This window comes from Coregonus lavaretus (assembly GCF_964263955.1).
Source record: "Coregonus lavaretus genome assembly, chromosome: 16".
Lineage (NCBI taxonomy): Eukaryota > Metazoa > Chordata > Actinopteri > Salmoniformes > Salmonidae > Coregonus > Coregonus lavaretus.
In genome coordinates this window covers 23,737,161-23,764,019 of record NC_140003.1, presented here as the reverse complement: position 1 = coordinate 23,764,019, position 26,859 = coordinate 23,737,161, and the positions used below count along the sequence as shown (strand labels likewise).

Sequence of the window (26,859 nt, the reverse complement as noted above, 5' to 3'; positions counted from 1 at the left end):
GGAATCAGGAGAAAAGGACAGATTTCCACTGGTCTATTGTCTATTGTTCGTGTTTCTTGGCCCAAGCAAGTCTCTTCTTCTTACTGGTCTCTTTTAGTAGTGGTTTCTTTGCAGCAATTCGATCATAAAGGCCTGATTCACACAGTCTCCTCTGAACAGTTGATGTTGAGATGTGTCTGTGACTTGAACTCTGTGAAGCATATATTTGGGCTGCAATCTGAGGTGCAGTTAACTCTAATTAACTTATCCTCTGCAGCAGAGGTAACTCTGGGTCTTCCTTTCCTGTGGCGGTCCTCATGAGAGCCAGTTTCATCATAGCGCTTGATGGTTTTTGAGACTGCACTTGAAGAAACTTTTATGGATTGACTGACCTTCATGTCTTAAAGTAATGATGGATTGTCGTTTCTCTTTGCTTATTTGAGCAGTTCTTGCCATAATATGGACTTGGTCTTTTACCAAATAGGGATATCTTCTGTATACCACCCCTACCTTGTCACAACACAACTGATTGGCTCAAACGCATTAAGAAGGAAAGAAATTCAACAAATGAACTTTTAACAAGGCACACCTGTTAATTGAAATGCATTCCAGGTGACTAACTCATGAAGCTAGTTGAGAAAATGCCAAGAGTGTGCAAAGCTGTCATCAAGGCAAAGGGTGGCGACTTTGAAGAATCTCAAATATAAAATATATTTGGATTTGATTAACACTTTTTTGGTTATTACATGATTCCGTATGTGTTATTTCATAGTTTTGATGTCTTCACTATTATTCTACAATGTAGAAAATAGCAAAAATAAAGAAAAACCCTTGAATGAGTAGGTGTGTCCGAACTTGTGACTGGTACTGTATATACATTGAGTGTACAAAACATTAAGAACACCTGTTCTTTCCATGACATAGACTACCAAGGTGAATCAAGGTGAAAACTATGATCCCATATTGATGTCACTTGTTAAATCCACTTCAATCAGTGTAGATGAAGGGGGGGAGACAGGTTAAAGAAGGATTTTTAAGTCTTGAGACAGTTGAGACATGGATTGTGTATGTGTGCCATTCAGAGGGTGAATGGGCAAGACAAATATTTAAGTGTCTTTGAACGGGCGATGGTAGTAGGTGCCAGGCGCACCAGTTTGTGTCAAGAACTGCACCTCTCTGCTGTGTTTTTCACTCAACAGTTTCCCGTGTGTATCAAGAATGGTACACCACCCAAAGACATCCAGCCAACTTGACACAACTGTAGGAAGCATTGGCGTTAACATGGGCCAGCATCCCTGTGGAACGCTTTCGACACCTTGTAGAGTCCATGCCCTGACGAATTGAGGCTGTTCTGAGGGTGCAACTCAATATTAGGAAGGTGTTCTTAATGTTTGGTATACTCAGTGTATACGTATATACATATATAAGGGTGTGTATAGACAATATGGACAGTATATGAATAGAAACGGTGTGTACAGCAGTAGTTATTTAGGATGAGCCTTGACTACAATACAGAATATAAATATGAAGTGGGTAAAACAGTATGTAAACATTATTCAAGTGACCAGTGTTCAATGACTATGTATGTACATAAGGCAGCAGTCTCTAAGGTGCAGGGTAGAGTACCGGGAGGTAGCCGGCTAGTAACAGCGACTAAGTTCAGGGCAGGGTACTGGACCCTATAGTAGTCTAGGCAACACGCAGGTTGACTCTAATAGCATCACAGAGAGAGGAGGGATGAGAGGGGAAGCGAGGAATGGAGGGAGGGAGGAAGGAAGGAAGGAAGGAAGGAAGGAAGGAAGGAAGGAAGGAAGGAAGGAAGGAAGGAAGGAAGGAAGGAAGGAAGGAAGGAAGGAAGGAAGGAAGGAAGGAAGGAAGGAAGGAAGGAAGGAAGGAAGGAAGGAAGGAAGGAAGGAAGGAAGGAAGGAAGGAAGGAAGGAAGGAAGGAAGGAAGGTGGGTGGGAAGTAAGGTGGGTGGGAAGTAAGGTTGGGGAGAGAGAGAGAGAGAGAGAGAGAGAGAGAGAGAGAGAGAGAGAGAGAGAGAGAGAGAGAGAGAGAGAGAGAGAGAGAGAGAGAGAGAGAGAGAGAGAGAGCAGAGAGAGAGAGCTGTAGGGACGGTGAGAGGAGGGATGTGGTTACAGTGATATTGGTTCTGCTTGGATAAAGGCGGGACTTCCATCAAAATGTATAATGAACAAAAATATAAAGGCAACATGCAAAAAGGTTCATATAAGGAAATCAGTCAATTGAAATAAATTAATTAGGCCCTAATCTATCGATTTCACATGACTGGGCAGGGGTTCAGCCATTGGTGGGCCTGGGAGGGCATAGATCCACCCACTGGGAGCCAGGCCCAGCCAATAAGAATGAGTTTACTCCGCAGGGCTGAAGCCAGCCAACACTGTGGTCCCCCAGGATTGGGTTGTATAGCTCTCTCCTGCTGTGCAGGGGTGGTTACTGGTTAACAGGCTAATAGGCTAGCAGGCAGGAGAGGGAAGGAGGAGGAGGAGGAGGATGGGTAGTTTGAAGCAGCATCCTTCCATCTCTTTCATCTGTTTAAGCATACTGGCAGGCTCAGATCCTATCCTCCTCCTATTAACTGGGCAGCAGCAATGTTCTGTGCTCATCGATTTGGGCCCTGGCATTCCTAGTGACACCTCCAGTTAGAACAGAATGAAGTGGGAGCCGCTTTGTTTATCCCCCAGCTCAATATAAGCCAAGAAAGTATGTGTGCGTGTGTGCATGCGTGTGTTTATGTGTGCGCGCTTGCGTGCATCTGTGTGTATGCCAAGCAAGTGGGGTATAGATGTTGAAAGATGGGCATTTGACTCAGGACTGCCAGAACCGTTTTACAGAGTAGAGGAACTCAGTTGGCGAAACTCAGATGAAACAAAAGTATACCCTAAGAACCCCAGTCCTCTTCCACATTCAAAAACAAGACAACAAGAGCACCAAAACAAAGCACACATTGACATTGACTTTGGCACACTGGTGGCAGCTGCTCACATATTATGTCACTATGCTGTGACTGTTCTGAAAGAGCACTTTGTCAGAGAATCCCAAGTCTGGGTGGTGACACGCTTTCATACACACATCTCAATGCAGTCGAATAGGCTGTAGTGCTATAGTAATATGAAAATGTATGTACTCACTACTGTAAATCTCTTTGGATAAGACTGTCTGCTGAATGACTAAATTGTAAATGTAAAATGTAACAGTAGCTATAAAGACATCACATTACCATGGAGACCTGCCTCTTCTCTCTACCCACCTGAGACCGGACTGAAGCAGAGAGAAACACGCACGCACACAGGCAGGCAAGCATACGCGCCCACACACGCATAGTATATGCACACGCACACACACACCATACACATATAGTATATGCACGCACGCACGCACGTACACAAACACTCACGCACACAATTAATCACACTCACTCTCTTTCTCCACCCCATCCCCATTCGAGGAGCTGAAAACACTCCAGTCCCAAAACAACAGAATCAATACCAGCAAGCCAACGCTGTCTGACTGCTGCCAGGAAAGTTAAAGAGAGGAGCAGCAGACCCGAGGAGTAGAGAGAGGAGTACAGAGGGATGAAGAGGAGAAGAGAGGCAGGTCTGGGAGCCCAGCAAAAGAGGAACGCTGGCTGCGGACAGATGAGTGTGGGTTGTTATCCACCAGTGACGCACACACACACAGGGGAGAGGAAGAGGTGGGTTGGAAGCTCAGCTTACCTGGATGAGAGACACATTGTTGAGACTCAATCTGAAGAGGAAGTTTCTGTGTAGAATCAACAGAGAGAGGAAATAACAGTTAGCTTAAACAGTTATAAACTTAATAAACACTTAGTTTACATGGCAGTTTCTGTTACAGTGAGTTCAACTCAGGGCACTGATTCTTTGTAGTCAGATAAGAACTCTCTGAAACTAGAAGTGGTTTCAAATAGTCCAGCTGCCCAAATTCTACACCAGACCCTATCCAACAAGCCTCAATAGAATATACATTACAGTGGAGGCTCCTCAGTGGAGGAAAGGGAAGACCATCCTCCTCAGTGAATTTCATTTTTTTTGTTTTATAGTGAAACTATACTAAATATATTCACGTCACCAAATAGTTGATTAGAACACACTGTTTTGCAATGAAGATCTACAGTAGTCTCAACAGCACTCTGTAGGGTAGCACCATGGCGTGGCTGGAGGAAAGCTAGCTTCTGTCCTCCTCTGGTTACATTGACTTCAATACAAAACCTAGGAGGCTCATGGTTCTCAACCCCTTCCATAGACTTACACTTTGATTATTACAACTTCCGGAGGACGTCCTCCAACCTATCAGAGCGTTTGCAGCATGAACTGACATGTTGTCCACCCAATCAAAGGATCAGATAATTAATCTAGTACTGAAAGCATAAGCCACAGCTAGCTACCACTGCAGTGCATAAAAAGTGGTGAGTAGTTGACTCAAAGAGAGAGAAAGACAATAGTTGAACGGTTTTGAACAAATTCATTTCTTTAAAAATGATGGAGAATCAAGAGAGAGAGTGTGATGAGGTGGTGTTGAAGGAGTCAGGCGCAGGAGGGTAAATCACAGAATAACAGGCTTTAATCCGCAAAATACAGGTTTACGCAGAAATGCGTCAAACACACTCCAGGGCACAAAACAGGCGCACTGGAAAATACAAGGCACACGGGAAAATACTCCCGTCGATACAAAATACACGAGCTCCACCGAGCTTCACTAAGCTCCACAATAAGCAATCACCCACACAGACAAGGAAGCAGAGGGAACCCTTATACAATGACTAATGAGGGAATAAGTACCAGGTGTGTGTGATTGAAGACAAGACAAATGGAGTGATGATAAATGGATTGGCAGTAGCTAGTAAGCCGGTGACGCCGAACGCCGAACGCCAAAACCTGCCCGAACAAGGAGGGGAGGCAGCCTCGGCGGAAGTCGTGACAGAGAGCTAGCTGTATTTCGTAGTATTTTTTTCATTTTCACTTAGCTAGCAAATTCAGCTAGCTAGTTTAGCCTACTCAAACAGAGAGGGATGCTATGTTAGCTAGCTGGCTATGGCTATCCAACACTGGAACGTTTCCAAGTCAAAGTAAGCTTTTGGTTTTATAAATGTATTACCACTGGGGTCCGCCAGTGTAACTGCTAAATTGCTTACTGACTGTACTGCATGATTGTAGTGGGTTTACTAACGCGTTAGTTCTAGTAGCTATGTTGACTATGACATTAGCTAATATGGTGACAACGACGTAGGCTGTGTGTAGTGGTTAGCGGTTATGATGATCAGGGGTTTATTCATTCCACCGATTCTGTTGAAAAACGTTTCTTAAACAGAAGCAAACTGAACCAAGCGGGGAAAAACATACCTGAATTTGTCCAATAGAAACTTTCGTTTGCAACTGTTGGACTAATGATTACACCCTAGATCAGCTAGATGCAGGCAAGAGTGTGCAAGGTGGTATTGCATGTGTCACTGTCTGTCACCTTGATTGACCAAATTTTTCTCTCGACCTGTGCACCTACGTTGTAAACTTTCATTCATAGGCTAGGTTGTAGCAACCTCATGATGGGTATAGGGAAAATTAGAGTATCATGTAGTAGCCTAAACCTATCGATGTTACATTGAGCTGGGTGAATGGAATATGAATGACAGTCATCCAATATGCTGTAATAGAAATAAGGCCATGCTCATAAATAAATAAAAATCGCCCTCCCTCATCTTACAAGGAAACGACCGCCACAGATACATGATTATCACTTTAAAATTATTAATCTCCACATTGTCTATGAAAGAAAGTGAGGAATTCTCAGCAGCAGCGCAGTATAGGGTCAGGCAGAGTAATTTGCATAAGGGATACATTAACACATGAATAAGGGATCAATTAACAAATTAATAAGGGATAAATGAAGGAATTAATAAGAGAAAAATGAATAAGGGATAAATTAACACATGAATAAGGGACAAATGAACTCATGAATAAGGGATCAATGAACAAATGAATAAGGAATAAATGAACACATGAATAAGTGATAAATGAACTCATGAATAAGGGATCAATGAACAAATGAATAAGGGATAAATGAAAACATGAATAAGGGATAAATGAACACATGAATAAGGGATAAATGAAGGAATGAATAAGAGATAAATGAATAAGGGATAAATCAACACATGAAAATGGGATAAATGAACACATGAATAAGGGATAAATGAACACATGAATAAGGGATACATGAACAACTGAATAAGGGATAAATGAACACATGAATAAGAGATAAACAAACAACTGAATAAGGGATAAATGAAGGAATGCATTCTTACCTTGCCCCCACTATCAACTCATTCCTGGTCAGGTCAAGGGTCAGTTGGGAGTAGTCTCTCACGCCCGGGTGGGAGAAAATAGTGATCCAAGGACTCAGGGCTGAAAGAGAGGAATAAAGGAGGGAATGAGAGAGAAAGAGATTTAAAAGGAATCACGAAATTATAAATTAATATTAAAAAATAAAGGAATCACCAAATTAAAAGGGGTCACACAGGGCAGAGACTCAGGGGGAATGCTAATATGGTATAAATCTGAACTAACTTATTAAATCGAATTGATCAAAACAGGATAATTCTTTATCTGGTTAAAAATCAACAAGGAGGCTATCTTAACCCATAAAAACGTATTCCTCTGTGCCACATACAGTCCCCCCTCAGAGTTACCCTACTTCAATGAAAATAGTTTCTCCATTCTAGAGGGGGAGATTAGTCACTTTCATGCCCAAGGCAACGTACTGGTCTGTGGAGACCTGAATGCTAGAACAGCAGAAGAACCAGACACTATTTACAGTCATGGGGATCAACACCTACCGGGAAGCAACAACTTTTCCCTCCCTACATACCTCCCCAGAAACAACTATGACAAAGTGAAAAACAAAAATGGAGCACAGCTCTTGCAGCTCTGTCGAACACTGGGTCTGTACATAGTCAATGGTAGGCTAAGAGCTTTTGGTAGGTGCACCTACAGCTCAGCCCTTGGCAGCAGTACTGTATAGTCGTGGTCAAAAGTTTTGAGAATGACACAAGTATTGGTCTTCACAAAGTTTGTTGCTTCCTATATGGATGGTGTTAAGAGATAGAGAAGTATTAAATGGAGTTGAAGGATGGGACTAATAACAAATAACAACAAATAATAACAAGATAACTAATAATGTAAGCATATCGTGTCCATAATAAGTATATGGGTTGTATGTTGGGAGCTTTTGGGAAAGAGCACAGTTAGAAAGATATGGCATATAGAAGCAAACCGGATGGACATCATGAAAATGATCGGAGAGGTTGAGAGTAGAAGAAGTTCAGGAGCAAAAACAAATAAAATAGAATTATTGTAAAATTGACTGTGTCCATAAGGTGTAGATAGTAAGTATAGGCTGGAAGTAGAGGCCTGGGCATTGTTGTTCACTAATTTAAGTAGGGAAAGGATGCCGGGGTTGAAAAGTAATAAAGGGACTATATATATATAAAAAACATGGGGGATTGGAAGTGATGCAGACAATTACATTGATGGAAGTTACAATATATCTACAATATTAAGCTGATATGAAAAAAAGGTTGTTGCTTCAGTGTTTTTAGATATTTTTGTCAGATGTTACTATGGTATACTGAAGTATAATTACAAGCATTCCATAAGTGTCAAAGGCTTTTATTGACAATTACATTAAGTTTATACAGTGTTGACCCTTCTTTTTCAAGACCTCTGCAATCCGCCCTGGCATGCTGTCAATTAACTCCTGGGCCACATACTGACTGATGGCAGCCCATTCTTGCATAATCAATGCTTGGAGTTTGTCAGAATTTGTGGGTTTTTGTTTGTCCACCCGCCTCTTGAGGATTGACCACAAGTTCTCAATGGGATTAAGGTCTGAGGAGTTTCCTGGCCATGGACCCAACATTTTGATGTTTTGTTCCCCGAGCCACTTAGTTATCACTTTTGCCTTATGGCAAGGTGCACCATCATGCTGGAAAAGGCATTGTTCGTCACCAAACTGTTCTTGGATGGTGGGAGAAGTTGCTCTCGGAGGATGTGTTGGTACCATTCTTTATTCATGGCTGTGTTCTTAGGCAAAATTGTGAGTGAGCCCACTCCCTTGGCTGAGAAGCAACCCCACACATGAATGGTCTAAGGATGCTTTATTGTTGGCATGACACAGGACTGATGGTAGCGCTCACCTTGTCTTCTCCGCACAAGCTTTTTTCCGGATGCCCCAAACAATCGGAAAGGGGATTCAACAGAGAAAATGACTTTACCCCAGTCCTCAGCAGTCCAATCCCTGTACCTTTTGCAGAATATCAGTCTGTCCCTGATGTTTTTCCTGGAGAGAAGTGGCTTCCTTGCTGCCCTTCTTGACACCAGGCCATCCTCCAAAAGTCTTCGCCTCACTGTGCGTGCAGATGCACTCACACCTGCCTGCTGCCATTCCTGAGCAAGCTTTGCACTGGTGGTGCCCCGATCCCGCAGCTGAATCAACTTTAGGAGACGGTCCTGGCGCTTGCTGGACTTTCTTGGGTGCCCTGAAGCCTTCTTCACAACAATTGAACCTCTCTCCTTGAAGTTCTTGATGATCCAATAAATGGTTCATTTAGGTGCAATCTTACTAGCAGCAATATCCTTGCCTGTGAAGCCCTTTTTGTGTAAAGCAATGATGACGGCACGTGTTTCCTTGCAGGTAACCATGGTTAACAGAGGAAGAACAATGATTTCAAGCACCACCCTCCTGTAAAGCTTCCAGTCTGTTATTCTAACTCAATCAGCATGACAGAGTGATCTCCAGCCTTGTCCTCGTCAACACTCTCACCTGTGTTAACGAGAGAATCACTGACATGATGTCAGCTGGTCCTTTTGTGGCAGGGCTGAAATGCAGTAGAAATGTTTTTTGGGGGATTAAGTTCATATTCATGGCAAAGACGGACTTTGCAATTAATTGCAATTCATCTGATCACTCTTCATAACATTCTGGAGTATATGCAAATTGCCATCATAAAAACTGAGGCAGCAGACTTTGTGAAAATTAATATTTGTGTCATTCTCAAAACTTTTGACCACAACTGTAGAGTGCAAACAGTACAGAAATCTACCAAAAAGCAATTAGTAGTCAAAAAATACAATCTCTCCTGGACAACATTTTAGCCTTAACATTCTCCTACAGCAATGAAGGTGTACATTTGTCCGTTTGGAACATCAACTTTATATTTGACAAATTAGCCTCCTTGGCTAAAATAAAGAAACATAAGAGCAAACCAAAAATAATAGATAATGAAAAATGGTTTGATAATGATTGCAAAAATCAAAGGAAGTCATTGAGAAATATATCTAATAAAACACACAGAGAACCAGACAACAAAAATATACACCTTCAGTATTGGGAAACACTGAAGCAATACAAACATACCCTGACAACAAAAAAAGGAACAGCACATTAGAAATCAGCTGGATGTAATTGAGGAATCCATAGAATCGAACCACTTCAGGGAGATTTTGAATAAATTAAACAAACCTCATCATGAGGAATTGGCTATCCAAAATTGTGATATGTGGAGAAATCACATTGCAAACCTCTACAGCAATATAACAAAGATACTGTATATATACAAGAAAAATTACATATCCTTGAATCAGCAGTCAAATACTATCAGAATCCTGTGGATACCCCAATTACAGAAAGATAATTATTGGAAAAACTATACACTCTCCAACCCAAGATGGCCTGTGGTGCTGATGGTATTTTAAATGAAATGATCAAATATACAGACCACAAATTCAAATTGGCTATACTCAAACTCTTCAACATTATCCTCAATGCAGGTATTTTCCCCGATATTTGGAACCAAGGATTGATCACACCAATCTATAAAAATTGAGACAAATTTGATCCAAATAATTACAGAGGAATTTGCGTTAACAGCAACTTAGGGAAAATTCTCTGCAGTATCATAAATAGCAGACTACGTCATTTCCTTGATGAGCAGATTACCGCACAACAGACCACATTTATATCCTCCACACTCTAATTGACAAACAAGTAAACCAAAACAAAGGCTAAATATACTCATGTTTTGTAGACTTCAAGAAAGCATTTGATTCAATTTGGCACAAAGGTCTTTTTCATAAACTAATAGAAAGTGGTATTGGAGGGAAAACATATGATGTTATTAAATCAATGTACACTAAAAACAAATGTGCGGCAACAAGTAAACAGACTTCTTCTCTCATGGACGTGGAGTGAAACAGGGCTGCTCAATAAGTCCAACACTATTTAACATCTACATTAATGAATTGGCAAAAACATTAGAAGAATCTGCAGCACCTGGTCTCACCCTACACAACACTGAAATCAAGTGTCTGCAGATGACCTGGTGCTACTGTATCCCACTAAGGAGGGGTTACAGCAGCATCTAGATCATCTGCACAGGTTCTGGCTCTGACAGTTAAAAATTTTACATTTGAGCAGACGCTCTTATCCAGAGCGACTTGCATTATTTTTTTATTTTTCATATTGGCCCCACGTGGGAGTCAAACCCACAACCCTGGCATTGCAAATGCCATGCTCTACCAACTGAGCTACATCCCTGCCGGCCATTCCCTCCCCTACCCTGGACCAATTGTGCGCCGGCTACGACAGAGCCTAGATTCGAACCATCTCTAGTGGCACAGCTAGCACTGCAATGTAGTGCCTTAGACCACTGCGCCACTCGGTTAACCTAAAGAAAACAAATATAATGATATTCCAAAAGAGGTCCGGAAATCAGGATCACAAATATAAATTATATTTAGACACAGTTCTATTAAAACACACCAAAAGCTACACGTATCTAGGACTAAATATCAGCAACACAGGTAGCTTTTACATGGCTGTGAATGAGCTGAGAGACAAAGCAAGAAGAGCATTCTATGCCATTAAAAGGAACATTAAAATCGAAATTCCAATTAGAATCTGGCTCAAAATATTCCAATCAGTTATAGAACCAATTGCTCTATATGGCAGCGAAGTATGGGGTCCACTCTCTAATAATGAATTTACCAAATGGGACAAAATACTGCATGCAGAGTTTTGCAAGTGCAAAGAAAAACTCTAAATGACGCATGTAGAGGAGAACTGGACCAATACCCCCTCCTTATTCCAATAGAATTTTACAACCATCTAAAAACAAGCAACCCCCAAAACATTTAATCACACAGCCCTACAATGTCAAGAGATGAAACAAGAGAAGAGTCCCCTTAGTCAACTGGTTCTGAGGTTCACTAACCCAAACCAACCCCATAGAGCCTCAGGACAGCACTCAGAAAATCTGGCCCAACCAAATCATCACAAAACAAAAGTAAAAATATATCACCTATTGGAAAGACACCACAAAAAATCGAAGTAAACTTCAATGCTATTTGGTTCTAAACAGACAGTACATGGTGGCAGACTATCTGACCACTGTGACTAATAGAAAACTGAGGAAAACACTGACTAGGTACAGACTCAGTGAGCACAGTCTGGCTATAGAGACCGGTCGTCACAGGCAAACCTGGCTGCCCAGAAAGGACAGGCTGTGCTCACTCTGCTCCAGGGGAGAGGTAGAGACAGAGCTGCATTTCCTATTACACTGTCACATACTCAGACCTAAGAGAATCTTTCTCTTCCCAAATTATCATTCAGTACAAAGAATTAGAAAATATTAAAGATTAAGAAGAAAATAACATATTTATTGGGTGAAAAGCCAAAATGTGCATGTCATGTGGCTTCTCAGTCAGGTTGAGACTGGTCTACTACTATTGCTTTAATGTATTGTTATTCTCATTAATATTGTAGTTGCTGTTAATGGTAATCCCATTTCCACTACTACTATTATTATTGATGCCTTATTGCTGTTGTTCCCACCATTCTTTGTTATATGTTTACTTTGACAATGTAAGTAATTTAACTTGCCATGTCAATGAAGTCTACTGAATTGAATTGAGAGAGAAAGAGAGAGAGAGAGAGAGTTATGTTAATTAAGGACCACAGAGACTGTTTCTCTACTATATTGTAACATGATGAATCTGTCAAACTCTTGGCCTCTTGGGGCAGCGTGTTCAGTAGAGTTAAATTAAAGGTGACAGCAGCATGAGTAATGTCTGTGATATAATTCTAATAAAGAGATTCAGAACATGAACACTTCTAATTCACATTGAAGTGGGTTACAATAGATGTCCTGAAAACACACTGGAAACACCCTCTGCTCTGATATGGTTGTCATGATCCATTTTGTGTTGTTATAGTTTCAACAAAACATAGTGTATCTTTCTTTACATTGTCATAGAAACAAACAGCACATTATCACTGATTTCCCCTTTGCATATGGTTTCAGTAGGCCTATAATGTAAATGTATGAAGTAGCATCTAAGAGGGACACAGATGTCTGTTAGTGCGAAACGACCTATGCTTTGTGGCTTGCAGCAGCAGTGAATGAGTGATTGGGAAGATTGTGATTGTGTCCAGCTACTGGCAGCCTCCTCTGTTCTGCTCCCTTCTGCCCCGTGCCCCGAGCTCGGAGCCCCCTGTGGGATCCAGCAGAGAGGGACAATGCTGTAGCCACATCAAGTCTGTAGCCACATCAAGCATACGGATCCTAATGCAACACAATGCCCAGTCAAAACGACCCCTTCCAGGACACACGCCAGGCTCCCAACCACAGCCACAGTGCCCGCCATTTCAGACATTTGGCACTCGCTTTCACAAATCAAAACAGTTTCTCCAAGCAGAGTCACAGGGAGTCACACAGTAGAGTGGTGGGTCCTTTAGTGTAGCAGAAAAAAGACACAAAAAGAACATTTTCTACCAAAAGGGCCCAGCTGATCTCCATGTGACCTGAGCGTGGGTTTACTAAATGGATTTCTCCACATGGGAGACTGTAAGGCGAATGGGATTTATAATTTTTTGATGTAGAACACAATATCACAGCAGTTGGTTGCTTAGATTCATCATTGTAGTTGATGTGTAGTGTGTTTAGTAGCATATAACATGACAGAAAGCCTTTTAAGACATTTTCATAATTCACTGTGGACTTCAAAAACTATTTCATTTTTGCCCCTTGCAAGACAACTTTGGGAATCCTCATTTTGTTTACTGCATGAAGCTACAAATGCATTTGCCATTTAGGGAGGAAGTGAGTGTTTGAATTTGAAAAAATAACAAAACTAAAGAGATTAAAGAAACAAAAGAAAGCTAATTCTGATTAATCTCTCTCATGATATCGTGAACTAAAATACAACCTCACTGTCAGCTTTAGAGAGGAAATTCATAGCTGGGATGATATAACAATTCACACTTAACTGAATTCTTGGCAAAGCTCTTGGGAAAACCAATTAGACCCACAGATTTCCAATACATTACAGCCTTTAACTAAACCAGCGAATGAAAAGACTACAGTAGGATTGATTAGAACCATATGGCCCCATTATCCTGAGCATCCTTTATTAAGACATAGTGAGACGGGAGCAGAGTAATCATAGGGATGGATTATTAAGACAAAACTAGACAATAGCAGAGTAATCATACACTCTTAGAAAAAAGGGTTCCAAAAGGGTTCTGCGGCTGTCCCCATAGGAGACCCCATTTTGGTTCCAGGTAGAACCCTTTTTGGTTGCAGGTATAACACTTTTGACTTCCATGTAGAACCCTCTGTGGAAAGGGTTTTACATGAAACCCAAAAGGGTTCTACCTGGAACCAAAAGGGTTCTACCTGGAACCAAAAAGGGTTCTTCAAAGGGTTATACTATGGGGACAGCCGAAGAACAATTTTATGTTCTAGATGACACCTTTTTTTCAAAGACTGAATGGTGGAGCTGGTGGTATCTCATCCACTAGGCATGGCATGTATCTCTGATATGTTTGCAGACACACTTTAAAGGGACAATCTGCAATTCAAACAATAACAACGCAGGCACCAATGCTTTGGTACAAAGCTTAAGGATGGGGCTTAAAAAATGTAACCACTCTAAAATTCCTAGACAGAGCTATGGATGCAAGAACTGACAATCCATGAGAAATTATTGTTTTAACCATGTGTTGAGGGTATATAGTACAATAACACTGCTTACAAACAAAGGAGTAAAGCAAGCTTCTATTTTGGGTTCTGAAGGTGTATGACAGTTGAACTAAGCTCAAGAGGCATTTATAAGTTAAGAATCAATAGGTATATATCATTAATTAAAAAGTCTAAAAATAGATGTACCAATTGCAGATTGCCCCTTTAACACACATCCACAAAAACTAACATCCAACCCTCTCAGGTTGAACATGTAATTATGTGGTTTAATGTCTTGTATGGGGATGTGCTCGTCTAGAAAACACACACGAAACAAGAACACACACACACACACACTGAACGAGAAGAAACATCTACATGTCAAACTGTGTGATTAATGGCTGTGGATGAAGCCTGGAGCGAGGGGGAGAGAGAGGGAGGGGAAGAAGAGAGAGAAGAGGGGACATTTCTCTCACAGGCTTATCCAAAAACCTCCTAAACCGTGTTGAAGATTAAACATCGTTATAGGGGTGGGGGTGGACTGTGCAGAGAGCAACAGAGTGTTTGTGCTGTACTGTACATCTTCTTATACAATCAACTCCCAAGATGGTAGTCAGATCAGAACAGATCAGATCAGAACAGAACAGATCAGAAAGGGTTGCCTTGGCTATTTAAGAACCTCCACACACCACATTCCCTAAACACTGTCAACACAGTCACACATTGCAACAACCATGTCAGAGTGTGGTTAAGTGAAGTGGTTCCCCAGGGGCCTCAAACTAACTAGCACGTGTACCCAGCATACGATGGCTGTCTGGGCATGCTGTACCGAGTGTGCGAGGAGAGACAGGGGGAGTGGGAGTGTAGTATACTGTATGCATGTGTGTGTGTGTGTGTGTGTGTGTGTGTGTGTGTGTGTGTGTGTGTGTGTGTGTGTGTGTGTGTGTGTGTGTGTGTGTGTGTGTGTGTGTGTGTGTGTGTGTGTGTGTGTGTGTGTGTGTGTGTCAGTGTGTGCATGCAAACATACCAGGAGAGACAGTGTGAGTGGGAGTAGTGTTGACAGCAGTGTGAGCTCTCCGGGTGTAGGAGGTTGTTGATAACCTCTGGGTCATCCCATACACACGCACACAAACACCAGCCAACAAACACATAGAGACACATAGAAAGGACACCATGTCTAATGTCTAATGCAATCCAGTTGGATCTGTGTCCAACAAGTGAGTAATGTTTAATAAATAAGCCAAGAATTTGCTCTGTTGCCAGGTGTAGAAACCGATTTTGATCTTGTTCAGAAATTGTTCATGGGTTACATATCCTTTCTTTGATTGAACTGTAATAACGTCACACAGAGATAAATGTTCTAGTACATGCAGGAGCACTTTATAAGCCTGCAAAGTGGCCAGCTGAATTTGATTCACTTGTGACAGCTTGGCTTGTTTACTTTGTTAAAAGGCTTTCTGACAGTAAAGGCCTTTCTATCTTGACAGACATTTATCCCCACGCTAACAAATGGTCTTATATGGGTGTCCAGCTCCCTTCACCTCATAAAGTCTGTCGGGCAATCCATCACACACACACACACACACACACACACACACACACACACACACACACACACACACACACAGCGACAGACAGAAAGACAAACAGAGAACAATTAAGAGAGATAAATATGAAAGCCCTCCACCCCAGTAGTCGCCCCTGGCCTGGATCTGCAGTTGATGGACGATTATTAAATGTTTTCACTGATCTGCAGAGCGACAGATTAATGCATTAGCCACCAGAGCTGGCGGGAGAAGACACTGCCTTAGACACTCGAGGGACATGAATCATAACCTTTATATACCCGCATTGACAGAATTTAAAAAAGACACAGCTTTTCTTCACAGAAAGACAGCCTCTACTGAATAAGAAGTAGTGTCTCTGTCTCGCCGCAAACACTGTATAATAGGTATACACAAGAGGGCTTGGCAGCTACAAAGGCAGCTTGGAAAGCCCACAAAATTTGTTCTTAGTAATTGCATAATTAGACGACAGACAGTTGAGGGAAAGGAAACTCAAACTCTCTCATGAGCGTAATCCAGATCCGTTCATCTCATGCAATCTGATGGAATCCCTCTAATTTGTACACAAAAACAACATGAAAGGACAGCCCGATAAAGACAGACAGACCTCATCATTCTGCCACCACAGTCTTCCTTTACCTAATCCAGTAAAGTGTTGTGGGTAGCTTGTTGAGTTAGCTACTATCATATCTGTTGGGCATCAGGGTTATGATGTAAACACAGTTTAAGAGTCATGCAATTTGTTGATCCTGATCCTGATGATTAGTCCTATCTAGTCTAGGAGGTCTACTCTGTGATGGCTGTTGTTTGAGTGTGACCCCAGATATCCTTCAGAAAGACAGGGCCTGGATACAAAGTTTTTTAATTAATTTCTAATAGGAGATTATAGACAACTCTTTATTTCAGGATTCAAATCAAATCACCACAGTTTAATTAGAATGAGAGAGAGATTATGTTTTCTCTCAGTTCTGTGCAGGCCTCGATCGTCAGTAAGTTAATGCCTTTTGTTGACATTCAAATCCCAAACCATAACAAACCACTGGCAGTTGACCTTGGGGTCAGTCCGATAACCTTGGAAACCAAACTATTTATTTGGAGTAAACGTTTTTTGGAGCCTTATGTTACATTTTGGCTTCTGGGGGCAGAACTGTTTACTTAATTACATAACATTTCCATCAGAAATAGAAAACAAATATGAGAAATGCTTTTTCTCATTAGTACATTAATTGAGCATGGTGTTGATTGCTCTGCTCAGGGGCTAACTTGTTAATGATGTATGAATGACACATATTGTGTTGAAGGCACCTGTCTGTCATCACAGACTCAAACATGTGAAATAGTTACCCTGCAGACAATATAACGGTTAGATAGCAGGGTATTGTTTATGCTAATTCTACTGTATTTCACAGATTATGTATATATCATTGAGTGAATGGACATTTTCACATACTAAGTACTACTAACATGGCTACTAACATGGTAGGACTGAGAAAGCATCATTTTTGTCAGAGTCAATGAACAGTGGTGTATCAGGAAAGCCGCTGCATGCATGAAAAAACAATGATCCAAATGTCCCAGACAAACAATGCTAATAGACAGCATTGGTCGTGCCCTACTCAGGTAAAAGTCAAAGCGGGTGTGGCACAGCCTGAAGTATTCAGATGCTTCCTGCTCTCTGCCAGATGATCTTCCATTCTCCTCTCCCACACAGGGGAACATTCTGACCTCCCTCCCTCCCTCCCTCCCTCCTCCTATCCCATCCCTCTCCCTCTCTCCCTCTCCCCTCTCTCCCTCCCCTCCTTCTCTCTCTCCGGAGACCTCAAGATCTTATCAGACACAGCAGATTGCTGCAGCTTATCTTCCCAAATTCCACCCAAAATGTTTTGTTTAGTCTCCCCTCTCTTCTTCTGTCTTCCTCTGACTTGGTGGATTTCCCTTGTATTTTCATGTGGTTTGTGTTGCAGTGTGTGTGTGTGTGTGTGTGTGTGTGTGTGTGTGTGTGTGTGTGTGTGTGTGTGTGTGTGTGTGTGTGTGTGTGTGTGTGTGTGTGTGTGTGTGCCTCAGTGAAGCACATCCCTCCTCCAGAGTGTGCAGTGATAATGGAGGCCAGGGACACAGTGTTTGTCAGCTGAGAGAGGGCCACTCCGGAGAGGGGAGAGAGAGAGGGCTGAGGCTGGGCTGGGCTGGATGGACACACACAGGACCAGGGGGGTAATCGGCATGTCAAGCAGCCAGCCAGGCAGAAATTTTAAAGGAGGTGTCTTTTCAGAAAACATCTAGGGCTGCTAGCAATTTGGCAAAGGTGCCTGGTGAGGAGCATCACACCTGTGTCTTTGAAACGGTGGGAGAGAATGTGTGTTTGAGGACAGGAGTGAGGCTCACAGAGCAGGGACCACTATGACTCATGTTCTGCGACAAAGAGAGACAAAGAGAGAGATAGACAGAGAGAGAGCGAGAGAGCGAGAGAGCGAGAGAGAATACCGCTCCCGCTACCTTCAATTCAACTAACGTGCCATTAAAGGCCAAACTTTTTCCCCTTCATCCATTATTATCCTCCTTCCCCAGGCTCTGAGTGTGATAGCCAATCAGAAGAGAACATCACTCTCTCTCTCTTCCTCTTGTGCTCTCTCTCTCTCTCTTTCTCTCTCTCAAGAGGCCCTTCGGACGGTGACACGGCTTAGACGACAGCGTCATTATCCAGACAAGAACAGATAGCGAGACAATCCTGCCGGAGAAGACTAACACTGCCTATTACAGCAGCTTTGGGTTGAGAGATGAGAGAAGAAGAGGGGAGGGGAAAGAGGAGAGAAGAGGAGGGAGGCAGAGATGGAGAGGCGAGGGAGAAAAGAGGTGAGAAGAGGAGGGAGGCAGAGATGGAGAGGCGAGGGAGAAAAGAGGTGAGAAGAGGAGGGAGGCAGAGATGGAGAGGCGAGGGAGAAAAGTGGTGAGAAGAAGAGGGAGGCAGAGATGGAGAGGCGAGGGAGAAAAGAGGTGAGAAGAAGATGGCTCTGCAACTTGGTTCACTGAGTTCATGAAGCAGATGAACTGGCTTTAAGAGCGACGACTCTGAGAGGAAAATGTGCGATCTTCAACTAAAACGCCTATTTTTTCGTCACAAGATCCACTTAGCCGTTTAAGCCTTTTCAAAGCAAAGGGGCCTCCAAGGTATAGCGGTTAACACACCGCCACAGGAACATCTTAAGAGGAAGCTTCACCATGCTCCAGTGAAGTGCACCAGCTTCAGAGGCTAGAGAGGCCAAGAGAAGCCCCCTGATCCTGATCCCTTCTCCCTGCTCAGACACACACACACATCACCCCAGCCAGATTAAAAAGGCCCCCGTCCCGTGTGCAACCCACCCCACCCCTCCACAAGGTGACTTGGCTCAGTGACCGCTCCACCACCCTACGATAAAACGTTCATCAATCACTGGGTCTAATCTCAGGTTCAGCCTGACACCTTCATTGTTACGGTGTTTCTATAGCTGCTGCCCCCACATAAAGGGTTATACTGCCAGATATGCTAAGCAAATGGGCCATCTGCTCTCCATCTGTGAGAGCCATTCTAAAGTGGGTATAGTATGCCTTTGATGTGCAGTAGGCAGCACTGACAGCAGTCTAAGGATTATCTGGTAGCTGTAAGCACACTGTGAAGGTAGGTAGGTATGAATGGAGCTGAGCGAAAGGATATTTTTGATCCAGGTAACTTACCATTACAGATACAGAGAAGGTCTTGAGAATGGTGCTGAAACGGTGACATTTAATAGTCTTAATTATATCCCCTGCTCTTTCTATACTTTTCTACTGATTCATTAAAATCTGAATCTGTAAATGGAAAATGGAGTTCCTGAGTTTTTTTGTAAAGAAAGAAAGAGTCCTCCTTGGCTTCCAGCCCTCCTCCTGGACCCTGGAGGACCTCATGATAACATTAATAAACTGGCCCCCGAAGGAACACCATCAGGTGATAATGCTGCACTGCAATAAAAAGCAGGCTATAGGGGCCCCAGGAAATGTTCATATGACTCATTGATTTTAGAGAGGTTTGGGCATATTTCCAATAATAAGTAAACCTTCTAGCTTTATCACTTCACTATTTCTTTCTTTCCTTCTTCCTTTCCCCACACTGAATTTATTTTACCAATCTATCTATCTATTCATGGCCCTTGGAAAGGTTAACAAACACACCATCTCCTGAAATAAACACAGCCATTTCAGTGTCCATCCTCCCTCATTCACTCTGCATGTCTGTTTCTCACTAAGGAGAACACCTAGTTTCTTGACCCGCTGCATAGATGAACAGAGAAGATAAAGGGGGTATCACTGTACACAATGTTCTCTCTGTATCTCTGTCCTGAATGATGTATGTATGTGCGTGTGTGCGTGCGTTTGAGTGTGTGTGAACCAACCAACATGAGGAATTATTGAAGCTGGCAGACAGAGAGATTGAAATGTTATCTCCCTGTCTTACTGGTGTGTCTGTCAAACGGTGCTGGCATCAACATAAAGCATCTCTGTTTCTCTCTGTATAACAGGGTTCTTCAACAGGTAGATAACTAGCTACCAGTAGCTTGCAGCCCACTTATGAGTAGCTGTCACGCCCTGACTCAGGGGACTCGTATATGTTGAGTCAGGGTGTGTAGTTTCTATGTTGTGTATATCTATGTTGTAGTTTCTATTATGTCTAGATCTATGTTGGCCTGTGTGGTTCCCAATCAGAGGCAGCTGTTGCTCGTTGTCTCTGATTGGGGCCCATACTTAGGCAGCCTATTGGCACTAGTGGGTTGTGGGATCTTGTTCCGTGTAAGGTATGTTGTTTGTGTGCTACCTTGGACTTCACGTTTCGTTTGTTGTTTTGTTGTGTGTTTACTCGTCAAATAAACATGTTGGCATATCACGCTGCGCCTTGGTCCGTCCCGTCTATAAACGATCGTGACAGTAGCTCGCCAATCAATTCTGAAAGTATGTGCATTTTTTCATGTGTTCCATCGCAAACTGTCATTAACATAAAGCGTCCGGCTACCCAATCAAAGCCACACTGACATTATCCTACCCCTGGTTACCAACTATTGGTTTAAAAAGCCAAACGTAACACAATATCTGCCAATTAATTTCCAGCAATATTGCCCCTGTCTGTCTGTTTGGTGTCTATCACTCATTAGCGATGCTAATGATAACCGTCTTGTGGGTAGACAGAAAGACTTTCCCCACAAACCTTTTCAATTAAATGTTAACTGTTAAATGTTAACTACAAAGTAGGCTTACCTGACAAAACTATATCTTGATTATTTGTATCAATTGGGTTGCCATTGTTTTGCAAACAGCCATGACGTGCTGAAGCAGTAGGCCTAACAGCAGAAACATGCCAGACTGACACATTTCCTCTCTTGCTAAATGCGCAATTAAAGGGGAATAACACAAAAAAGCTCAAAAATGGTTTTCTGATGTGATTTAAGCATTGACATGGACTCATAACATCCATTTTCGTTGTTTCTTTATGAATAATTGTAATATTAAGAGTAAAAAACAGAAAATAATCCAAAACCAGGAAAAATAAAACAGAAAACAGCATTTGGGAAAATACAAAAGAGAATTCTATGGGGCCAAAAGACTGTTTATGAACCATGATCCTACCAGGTATATTGACAGAAAACACATCTCTTGTACACCAAGAACCCAGGGAAGAGTTTCAGGGTAGAGGAGAAGAGAAGAATGTGCCTATTTGAAAGCTATAAAAAAAATGTAGCTTGCGACATGTTTCATATTTTTTAAGTTGCTCTCATGCTAGAAAAGGTTGGAGACCCCTGCTGTATAGTATAGATACGACAGAAGGCTATAGAGCTTGTCTGTACAAAGGGCTGCTCCTCCCTGTAACCTGTTAGGCTTGGAGTCTGTTCAGTAATTCTCTTCATTGATTTAATCATAATGGGTGTACATTTCCACACTGATCCCTTTGGCAAAACATTCTTAGGTAAAACAATTTAATCCAAACTTTTGTTCAAGAAGAAGAGCCTTTAGGTAATGACACTCTGTATGATAGAGGTGAAAGGATTGAGAGTGTTATTATGGGGGATCTAAGACCAATGTGATGTCTAGTAATTAAATGGGTTTAAGTCTACTGTAAATAGACAAGTTTGCATACATTCGTTAGAGGAAGGGCCTTGTCAATAGCTCTGTCCAGTCAGGAGGGTGTGTACAGTGTACAGTATATTAAGACTTACCTTGGAAGGTGACCACAGGGTGTTCTCTCCGTGTACACTCCGGCCGGGACAGGTACTGGGGGGCGGGTGTGGGGGCAGGTGGGGAGGGGAGCAGGTGTTTCTGGGACAGTGCGATGGGGAAGGGCAGCAGGAGCAGGGGGAGGAGCAACAGGCCAGGCACAGACAGGGGGGCAGCGTTCCGCGGCAACGCTGCTGTCATGGTGATGGGGGCGGAGCCTCTCCTCTAACTGCCAAGGTGGGCCTCTGGGATACAACTGTGAGAAAAGAAGAAGGGAAGAAAGAGAGAGAGTTCGAAAAAGAAGACGTGTTGTGCAGAGTCTGTAGTTGCATGGTAACACTTCTGGTTCTTGACACATATGTACAATCCCGGAGACTGGGGTTTGATCCCCGCATCCACCCTGTTTTTCCCCCTTGTCCCACTGTTTATCCCACTTGCCTATTTCTCCCTCTCCCTGTCTAAATAATGCGTCAAAATATGAAAAGGAGACAAGTGAAAAACAAAGAGACAGGTCAGAGAGTGAGTAGAGAAAACTGCAAACAGAGACACCTAAACATCAAGGAGCCATGTCTGTGAAGTACCTAACCCCTGACCTCACCATAATCATTCAAAATACGCAATTAAACCTCAGAAGTTAATTTAACGGCTGATTAAAATCAGAAAATTGAATAAGAAGGTAGTGGATTGTTCAATGGGGTGCAAGTTACCATGAGTTAATGTACCAGAACCCTGTGAACTTAAAATCTATGGCTCATAGAAATGTGCTTAACACAAGAAAAATCCCTATCCTTAACTAAATGTTTTAACTAATGGTTTTGAGTAGATGACGCACATGAATAGCTGAAATATCTTACTCATCATTTCTAACTTCCTGCTCTCACATTCACAGGGTTAGGTCTCCTTGTAATAGTATTCCTTTTAATGGACCGATCAATAACACATCATTAGCTTGGTTGAGTTTAAAGTCAACCTTATTGCCCACAATCAATTAACCCACTCTCTCTCACTACAGCTGGTAACTAATTAGGCACATAAGAGGCTGGGGTGATTGTCATTATAATACAGTAACAGTCAACAAAACAGGCTCAGGGTAAATGCCAAGGAACACAGATGTGCCACTAGACATACAGTACCAGTCAAAAGTTTGGAAACACCAACTCATTCCAGGGTTTTTCTTTATTTGTACTATTTTCTACATTGTAGAATAATAGTGAAGACATAAAAATAATAAAAATAACACATATGGAATCATGCATTAAGCAGAAAAGTGTTAAACAAATCAAAATATATTTATATTTGAGATTCTTCAAATAGCCACCCTATGCCTTGATGACAGCTTTGCACACTCTTGGCATTCTCTCAACCAGCTTCACCTGGAATGCTTTTCCAACAGTCATGAAGGAGTTCCCACATATGCTGAGCACTTGTTGGCTGCTTTTCCTTCACTCTATGGTCCGACTCATCCCAAACCATCTCAATTGGGTGGAGGTCGGGGGATTGTGGAGGCCAGGTCATCTGATGCAGCACTCCATCACTCTCCTTTTTGGTAAAATAGCCCTTACACAGCCTAGAGGTGTGTTGGGTCATTGTCCTGTTGAAAAAACAAATGATAGTCCCACTAAGCCCAAACCAGATGGGATGGCGTATCACTGCAGAATGCTGTGATAACCATGATGTTTAAGTATGCCTTGAATTCTAAATAAATCACAGACAGTGTCACCAGCAAAGCACCCCCACACCATAACACCTCCTCCACCATGCTTTACGGTGGGAAATACACATGCGGAGATAATCCGTTCACCCACATCGCGTCTCACAAAGACACAGCGGTTGGAACCAAAAATCTCAAATTTGGACTCCAGACCAAAGGACAAATATCCACCGGTCTAATGTCCATTGCTTGTGTTTTTTGGCCCAAGCAAGTCTCTTCTTATTATTGGTGTCCTTTAGTAGTGGTTTCTTTGCAGCAATTCGACCATGAAGGCCTGATTCACAGTCTCCTCTGAACAGTTGATGTTGAGATGTGTCTGTTACTTGAACTCTGTGAAGCATATATTTGGGCTGCAATTTCTGAGGCTGGTAACTCTAATGAACTTATCCTCTGCAGCAGAGGTATCTCTGGGTCTTCCATTCCTGTGGCGGTCCTCATGAGAGTCAGTTTCATCATAGCACTTGATGGTTTTTGCGAATGCACTTGAAGAAACATTCAAAGTTCTTGAAATGTTCTGTATTGACTGACCTTCATGTCCTAAAGTAATGATGGACTGTTGTTTCTCTTAACTTATTTGAGCTGTTATTGCCATAATATGGACTTGGTCTTTTACCATATAGGGCTATCTTCTGTATACCCCCCTACCTTGTCACAACACAACTGATTGGCTCAAATGAATTAAGAAGGAAAGAAATTACACAAATTCACTTTTAAGAAATGCATTCCAGGTGACTATCTCATGAAGCTGGTTGAGAGAATGCCAAGAGTGTGCAAAGCTGTCATCAAGGAAAAGGGTGGCTATTTGAATATATTTAGATTTGTTTAACACTTTTTTGGTTACTACATGATTCCATATGTGTTATTTCATAGTTTTGATGTCTTCATTACTATTCTACAATGTAAAACATTTTTAAAATAAAGGAAAACCCTTGAATGAGTAGGTGTGTCCAAACTTTTGACTGGTGGTGTACATTGAAAAGCCCTAAGCATACAGCATTCCATGCGTTTGCATGGAAAACAGTTTCAAGAAGGGATGGGTTACTGAGTGCAATATTCCTCATGTCAACCCTAGCTAGAACATCATTTGCGATGAAAAGTATGCTGTGAATCTGCAAGTAAGCAAAACACTACTGTTAGATACACTGCTATGTAAAGTATATTCAAGCCTAATAGTAGTCCCTTCAGTAAAATAGAACTGGTGTTAATTAAAATAGTGCTTGGCTGGTGTAGAGAGAGAAGACCAGGAGGGGCAGCAGCAGCTCTACAACCCACAGAGCAGAGCTGGTCTTGGCACAGACACAGTCAACTAGACCCGTGGGTAAACGCTAACAGCAGGTGGAGGTGTGAGTGTGTAGACTAGGCTCCACTGGCACTTTGGGTGGACAGATTTGGTTTCATTAGTCCACATACACACATCATCAAATCACACACACGCACGCAAGCATGCACGCACTTATGCACACACGCGTCTAACTCACAAAACTGGCGAATTAAACCCTTGAACAGCTGGTCACAGTCCCTTCTGGGTCAGCAATCAGGCAGACCTGGCACCAAGTGTGTGTGTGTGTGTGTGTGTGTGTGTGTGCCTGGGTGCGTGTGTCCACCACTGCTCCCTTAGTGAGGACACTAAAAGAAGAGGCCCACTACACTCTTAGAAAAAAAGGTTCCAGAAGGGTTATTCGGCTGTCCCCATAGGAGAACCCTTTTTGGTTCCAGGCAGAAGCCTTTTGGGTTCCATGTAGAACCCTCTGTGAAAAGGGTTCTACATGGAACCCAAAATGATTCTACCTGGAACCAAATAGGTTCTACCTTGAACCAAACATTGTTCTTCAAAGGGTTCTCCTATGGGGACAGCCCAAAAAAACGTGTAGGTTCTAGATAACACCTTTTTTTCTAAGAGTGTATGACAGACCCTCTCTGATGTTCTCCTGCTTGAATGCTATTTGCCAAGATGAAACCAAGGCGATTGCTCCTCTGTGGCACAGGTACTCCTCTCAGCTCTGTCAGCTGTCTATCCAACACTTTTCCATCCCACTTGTGAATCCAAGCCTTCACCACCACATCTACACTTGTCTCTGACACACACAAACACAGCATAACAGACTGCCTGGCTGGGAGAAGGAGTCAGTCAGTAAATGATCCATGGACTGTGGACAGTGTGCTCATGGATTAGAGGGGAACTTCCAGGGGTTTTGACTAATGAATGCCCAGACACGTCCCCTGTTAATAGCCCTCTGAGGATCGAGCAGAGAGACTATGGTTGGAAGCAGGAGGTACAATCATTGACGCACGCACGCACACACACACTGGAGGTGGGAGATCCAGTCATTGAGATTGCTCTGATTTCATATAGTCTCTCAGCTCACTCACTGCCATTGGATGCCATCCTGTAGCTATGGTAACAGTGAATATTTTGAACCAGGTCTTCAGTAGATGGGGCCAGGTAGAGTAGAGTGTTTGCACTGAGCCCACAGCGTGTCAAGACACATCAGAGAAACCATCCTGAGAAATAAAGAGCAGCTCAGAGATTGATGATGTAACGTAGGCCATGAAAGTAACCTCATAGAAAAAGGTACGTCTTCTAGACCAAAATGCTAAATATGTTTTCTCTATCCACTAAGTGATACCCACATACTGCGTGTCTGAAAGCAAGGTGAGAGAGAGTGAAGTCTGATAAATGCCATGAAATGTAAATAGTTGCATAGCTTGGCTGGTGCAATAGCAAGTCATGGGCCCTGGAGACAGAATAATAGTCTATGAGGAGAGACACTTTTTAGCTTGTCTTCTTTCCCTTGTTCATATTCTCTTTCTCTGCTGTGTGGGGGTTGGGGTGGGGTGCATCTTTTTTACCCCCCGCTCCCCTCAGTCTTTCAGACCTTTTAAACTTAACAGCCTCATTCAAAATGATGCCTTTTCACTAAAACTAAAGCAACGGACAGGACGGGAGAGGCGGAGCGGTAGGGTGGAGGCCATAAAAAACTCATTTAAAACACTCTGTCTTTAATAATGTCAGAGGGCTTTTATCCCATTCTATAAGGCCGCTGGGCCAGCAGGTGTGTCAGACAGTTTCCCTCTCCCTACTAGCCATAAAGGTTGAGGATGAATCACTGGCTCCCCTCTCCGGCTCCACTCTGCTTCGCCATACCGGAGACGGATGATTTAGGGCCCTGAGCGCTCTGCCTGCACCTTCCCTCATCCGGGTTGGTGATGGGTCTACTCTCTACCCTGTTGCCCAGGGGACTACTTCTAATTACAACTCAATAGAAAGTCCTTCAACCGAATCACATCTGAATCAATTAGGACACTGATTAAATTGCTTCCAGCCCATTGGGAAGACAATG

General features: G+C 42.6%; 1 protein-coding gene across 1 annotated transcript in view; it reads right to left on the bottom strand.

Annotated features, from left to right (window-relative positions):
* The window catches only part of sema5ba (sema domain, seven thrombospondin repeats (type 1 and type 1-like), transmembrane domain (TM) and short cytoplasmic domain, (semaphorin) 5Ba), a 120,735-nt gene extending 98,690 nt beyond the window's left edge, over window positions 1-22,045 (bottom strand). Inside the window, exons 1-3 of the mRNA XM_084179907.1 lie at window positions 21,810-22,045; window positions 6,317-6,416; window positions 3,717-3,762 (exon numbers count right to left, since the gene is read on the bottom strand). Coding sequence (XP_084036033.1) covers window positions 3,717-3,762; window positions 6,317-6,416; window positions 21,810-22,008 — 345 coding nt within the window. The 5' untranslated portion in view covers window positions 22,009-22,045. The remainder of the gene's footprint in view (window positions 1-3,716; window positions 3,763-6,316; window positions 6,417-21,809) is intronic.
* Between the last annotated feature and the right edge of the window lie 4,814 nt (window positions 22,046-26,859).